Source organism: Cladophialophora immunda (assembly GCF_000835495.1).
Source record: "Cladophialophora immunda strain CBS 83496 unplaced genomic scaffold supercont1.1, whole genome shotgun sequence".
NCBI lineage: Eukaryota > Fungi > Ascomycota > Eurotiomycetes > Chaetothyriales > Herpotrichiellaceae > Cladophialophora > Cladophialophora immunda.
The window spans coordinates 646,410-652,273 of NW_015622541.1; the positions used below are offsets into that span (position 1 = coordinate 646,410).

General features: G+C 50.2%; 1 protein-coding gene across 1 annotated transcript; it reads right to left on the reverse strand.

Moving 5' to 3' along the window:
* Positions 1–551: 551 nt before the first annotated feature.
* PV07_00192 (uncharacterized protein) lies at positions 552–2,025 on the reverse strand (the record flags this gene model as incomplete). Its single annotated transcript, XM_016386623.1, has 4 exons — positions 552–765; positions 850–1,283; positions 1,340–1,657; positions 1,720–2,025. The coding sequence occupies 4 exons, from the start codon at positions 2,023–2,025 to the stop codon at positions 552–554; spliced, it is 1,272 nt and encodes a 423-aa protein (XP_016253551.1).
* Positions 2,026–5,864: the final 3,839 nt, after the last annotated feature.

The following is a 5,864-nucleotide window of genomic DNA, read 5'->3' on the forward strand; positions in this document are numbered from 1 at the left end:
GGGCATAGATTTAGATTGGGGTTCTCGTTATTTGAGAAGGTGTCGAGGCCGATTTTGGCGGCACAAGCACAGACAAGTGGAATCGGGCTCCTGTCAAGCTCCATCGCGATTCGATCTTCCCATAAGGGCTTTCGAATCTGATTGTGGCATCGGAGATCGTCCCACCCGGGATTGGACGGACAAGAAACCGTTTCCATCCAGGTTCTAAGGGGGAAATACCCCCAACTGTCTGGTGGAGCCAGTCTACAATTAACCCAAGGGCAAAATGGTTGAAGCTGGTCACCTCTCCAGGGTTGATTGACCCGTCTGCCAGCATGTTATCCCACAATTCCCAAATTGTGGTGCCACCATGGAGGACGGGATACATCCACGAAGGGGAATCTCTGTGGAGCAACTTGCGATAGGCTAGTTGTGGCTGACATGATTTCGTTAAAGCATGACAGATCAAGGGCGTGCCGGCAAATCCAGTTCCAATCTTTAATTGAGATGTTCTCACGCATCGAGTTAGACAGGCTCTGGCCGCGATACGCTGCTTCTGATCGTCCAGCAGATCAAACATGATTGTAAGGGACAACGCTGTTTGTATCACAAATAACTAATCCGTCAGGGGTGACGCATTTGCGTTGATATCTCGATTTGAGCTGTTCAAACTCGCGTTGATAGCGGTCGGCTTCATCAGAACCGAGAATCGCTGCAATTTTATGCATGAGCCCAGTTACGTGGACCAGATAGGAGTCCGCGACGAAAGTGCCATCGGTTCGTCCGCTTGATAGGAAGTCAGCCTGTATTCTCCCTTCAAGCTTGGTATGCCTCCTTTGGGGGCCGCATCGTGAATCAGGGGGACCTTACCTGCCAGGATCATCAGGTGGTGCACTGAGATCCAACCAATCACCAAGCTGCCACAAGTTTTCATCCCAGAGGCCACCGTCGCCTCTCCTAACACCTCTGTCGATCCAAGCTTGCATGCTGGGAAGTTGTCGCCCTGGAATATTCGAATCCCCCGACGCCTGGTAGAGGTGCCAGGGCACAATGACCGTGGCATCATTCCAGACTGCCTGGGGATACAATGGCCACCAAGGACTGTCTTCAGGGTGGTCTCGCTCGATAACGTTCGGGACGGCGAGAGGGGGTATACCATGTCGCCCTGGTTCTCCTTGCTCCGCGGCGAGATCTTGCAACCAGCCACCAAGTATGGCAGAGACGTCATACAAGAATGTCACTGAAGGGCTAAAAACCTGAACATCACCGGTCCAGCGGAGCCTTTCATCCCTCTGAGGACAGTCCTAGACAGGGAAAAGATTAGTCCTAGAAGCGCAATTAAGGGAACAGGGCTACTTACGGTGGGGATGGAGAGAAAATTTCCGCGCATAGACCATACGGCGCATTCGTGAAGCTTGTTTACCAGTAGTTGGGAGCAAGAAAAGGCCCCTGTTCTTTGAAGGTCCGTGTGCATGACTTCAGCGAGGATGCTGTCTCGATTCAAAGGGATTTCGTCCGTCGTGCTCCATCTATCGATCTGGACATAGCGAAAACCGTGAAAAGTAAACCTTGGGGACCATCGCTGCAATTCACGGCCGGCCAGAGTGACACGATCATAACTCTGGGCTTCACGTAGTGGTCGCCTACCCAGTTCCCCGTTCTCCAGAACCTCAGCGTGCTTAAAAGTCACCACTGACCCTAAGCTCTTTTTCAGGGAGAGGACTTTTTCAGACGACCCACAAGATTCTGGCCAAAATCAACGATCGTTCTGCCTGGCGGGGTCTGGAATATTGACATGGGTCTCAGCGACTCCGTCACCCTGACCGGTGGAGCATCTGGGGAAATCAACTCGACCGAAGATTGCAGGCGACTGACGCTGACATTCTCCCACAGCGTATCATCGAAAGTCGAGCTTCTATTCCATCCATCCATCGCATCTTCGATCCGATCGTCATAGGTTTCACCGTTGTAGATCTCGGACTGCGTTATGGCGCTGTGTGTGTATTGCCACGTATCATCGGAGGACACGCCAATGGCTGCAAACATTCAACATCAGGTCGAAGATTTTATCAACGACTTACCTAGACCTCAGGACGTTGACGACGTTGACGACGTTAATGAGGGCGACGAAATTGATCTGCTTAGTCTGCCAAGAATGTCTATTGGTCAATATTATCGCGGTCGCTAGTAATCAACGATAATGTCACGATCGCGTCTTTACCTCATTGTCGATATTATCGAGTATAAAGCTACCATGTCACCGCCAGGCTGCAACCACGGGGCCACCGTAGGGGCAAGGTTCACTGAGGCTTAATTAGCTAAAATAGATGTGTAGCTGAGAGGCAAGTGTGGCCGATCGTTGGGGAGCCAGATGAGGCCTTCTTGTCAGTGGATGCCCAGTGGTGTGCTCGGTGTTTTGCTGGTCTGAGACCGAACCAAACCCCTCAGAAAGCTGGGCTCTAAACCTCAAGTTTCTGAGGCATCTGATGCGAGGTCGATCAGAATAATCCCCAGGTGTATGAGAGTGCGAGATAGGTGGGGCATGTTGACACCTCTACTGCCTTAAATGTGCCCCTTATTGCGGAGCTCTCATTGCCTGGAAGCAATTCGAACAGCCGTATCTGTCGATTAGAAAAATCAAGTCGCGTATATGGAAAAGGTGACAGTTCTATCTCATCTGCCGCTGACCGATAGCTTTTAACTTTCGTGTTTCGAAGAGGCTGGCTCCTGACATCTTTCTCACCAGGTTCGGCCGCCTCCAATTGTTGTGTCATACACATAGCGCTCCCCACCGCCATCGTCAGCAATCGTAACTCCTCAGCAACTCTCTCCGTCATAGCCCTGTCTCGTCTCATGGCGGTCTCGATACTGTTACAACGCCAAAAATGGCCCCCGATGTGGCGCTGCGGCAGAACGCACCTCGGAACCTCACAGGGTGCTCTCACAACAAGATCACAAGGAAATGCATGCCCCTCGAGCAGAACGCAATAGGGACGGTGCAGAGCCGTCTCAAGCTTAGAGGCTGATCATCCTGAGACTGGTTATCCTGAGAAAGCTGTGCGAAAGGAGCAAAGCCTCGAAACAAACCGCGCGTTAGCCATTGACTCCCAATCCCGAGGGCAGCGTGTCTTTTCAACACGGGAATGTCTGCCAGTTCGATCATAAAGATGAATTCCAACCTGTTTCCGATGATAGTGACGCCCGGGCTCGTTAGCCTTATCACATTTGGTTACCAGCTTATCCCATCCCCGACAGCCCTCAAAGTAGCACATTATCTCAACAAAGTGGTCGAAATTCTCATACCCCAGATCACACTGGTGAGTATGGCAACCGGGGAAGAGGAAAGGACGAGAGTGGGTATTAATCGCTGGCATCAGTCGTTCGGCTGTGCAAGAGAATCTTTTGTAGCAAACTAGTGGGCAACTGCCTTGGCGATCATGCAAAGCCCTTTTGGTGGACCACGGCACTTTGGTATGCCCAAGGTACTTTTGCACGACCAAAGCACAGCCTTCCCGCATCCTGGCACTTGTTGTTCTTAGACCCAGCGTCTGCGACTAAGAGACTTGCATTTGAAAAATTCAGCTTCTTTCGCCAGGTCTGCCTGTCATGGTCCAGCGAGGGCAACCTTTGAACCTTTGAAGTGAGCACTGTGTGTTGCTGATGCGGGGATCTAATGCTGCAGAAGTAGTGGGCCTAGTACGGAGTATATCGCCCTGTGACCCCGTCATTTACACTAAGCGATAGTTACCCTCCAGCCAATAGGCTTCATAGTTAGAGTGCTAATCGTGGCTATGCCACGGATAGATATTCTCTGGAGTCAAGCTCAATAGGATTAATACGACGAACAAAATGCAACAATCTGCTCGCTTCCTGATGTGGGCACGATCTTTCCAGCACGTTATGTTCAAGCGTGGTTTAAGGATAAGACGTTGTAGTCCTTCATCTTCGTTACCTACCCCATTCTTTGTGACCAAAGTCTTTGTCGCTTTTAGTCGTCTACGCAATTCGGGTGGACGCTGATGGTGACAAATCCTAGCCTAAGTTGGACCACCAGGAACAACTTGCCCAGCCTGGTTACAACTCATCAATATTATCAGCCTCTGATATCCTTGAAAATCATGCAACCTTTTTAACGACCTGCGCTTAAGGATTTGCACCTTACGAAATATCAGCGATGGTTAAGCTGCCATTTTCTCGTTCACAAAGGCGGCAAGCCACGGAGAAGAAGTGGAGAAAATGGACCCAGGTCCTCACAAAGAACGAGGAATTACCAAATTGGGATGGATTTCTATCGTTGGACCTCTCACCCATTGGAGAATTACATGCAGCGTTAGAGTACATGCAAACACAGCCAAACCCTTGCCCTGAGATATCAAGGTATATCGAGTTAGTTTTTCACGGGATGATTTTTTGATAAGCCGTTGACATATAATAGGAACCGAATTTCAAGCCCACCAATGCGTTACAGGCCGCTCAAGGCCACTCGGAAAGAAATCCGCCTGGTGCAGTTGGTGCCTGGTGCGCCGGTGCTGCCTGGACTGGAAAGAATCATGCCTCTTGAATGCACCCTCGAGCACTTTGCATTCGATCAGTGTCTTGAATACCGTGCGCTCTCATACGCTTGGGGCCACGAAGACCGTTCAATGCCAATAATCGTGGATGGGAATTCAGTTCTCGTCACGACCAATCTACTCTACGCCCTTCTTCAATTTCGATCTAAAGACATTAGATCATGGCTATGGATTGATATGATTTGTATCGACCAGTCCAACGATGTCGAGAAGAGCGAGCAAGTTCAAAGGATGCGATCGATCTATCAGAATGCCAAGGAAGTCACAGCTTGGCTGGGACCCAACAATCTTACAATGGCAAATAATGAAACAATGTTAACAAAACTGAAAGGAGCTAAGGACAGGATAGTCGAGAAGTTCACCTGTGCGTACGACCGGGTCCAGATACGATGCTCACAAGCATACGAGCCTCCACTCACAATCGACTCAACGATGCCATACCCCGCGTCATTGAAGCTCCAGCGGCAGTGCGGAATGGACACAGACAAGCGTTTCGGTAGCGAAAGACTCTTGCACATTGACCTTGATCGATTTTCGGAAGTGCTTTCAAGCGACGCAGTCTTGGCCGAAGAGTTAGTATATGAAGTCATCCCGCAAAAGCATACCTCTGGGCGTGAGAACGCAGAGAGTCTCAATCGACTGCTCTCTAAAGAAATATGGAGGCGAATATGGGTGATCCAAGAATTTGCATCTGGCCAAGAAATTGTGCTCCTGTATGGGACCGAAAGCATGCTGCTCCGGGATTTCTTCGTTGTGTGGCTCGTCCTATATTACCATATCAATCACAGCCAGGTCGTTGACAGCCTTTCCCCTGGAGAATGGCCCATGATGGACACAAATATAAAGTCAATTGCGCCTCTGCTGCTCCAATCGAAAGTTTGGCAGAATGGCCAAAAGCCTCGTTGCCTTTTTGAGTTGCTTCGCGCAACGGGTGGATTCAACGCTTCCGACAATCGAGATAAAGTCTTCGCACTTTTGGGCATCGCAGAAGATGCGCAGGAGCTCGAGTTACATCCTGACTACTCAAAGTCATACAGGGAAGTGGGCGTGGATGTGACGAAGGCTCTGGTACGGAAGTATGGCTTGTCGATGTTATCTTTCAACGCGGGCCTCTCATGCCGGATGTATGCTCTTCATGGCAGCCATCCGGAACAGCTGCCCAAAGACCAGTTCCTTCCTTCTTGGTGCTGCGACTGGACCTTTAGGAGCCATCACACGATTGCTGCTGGTCACCCAAAGGGCTACCTTGATTTTTCAGCAGGTGATGCTTGCAATGATCGAGATACTAGCACTTTCTCTGTTGACGAGAGTTTG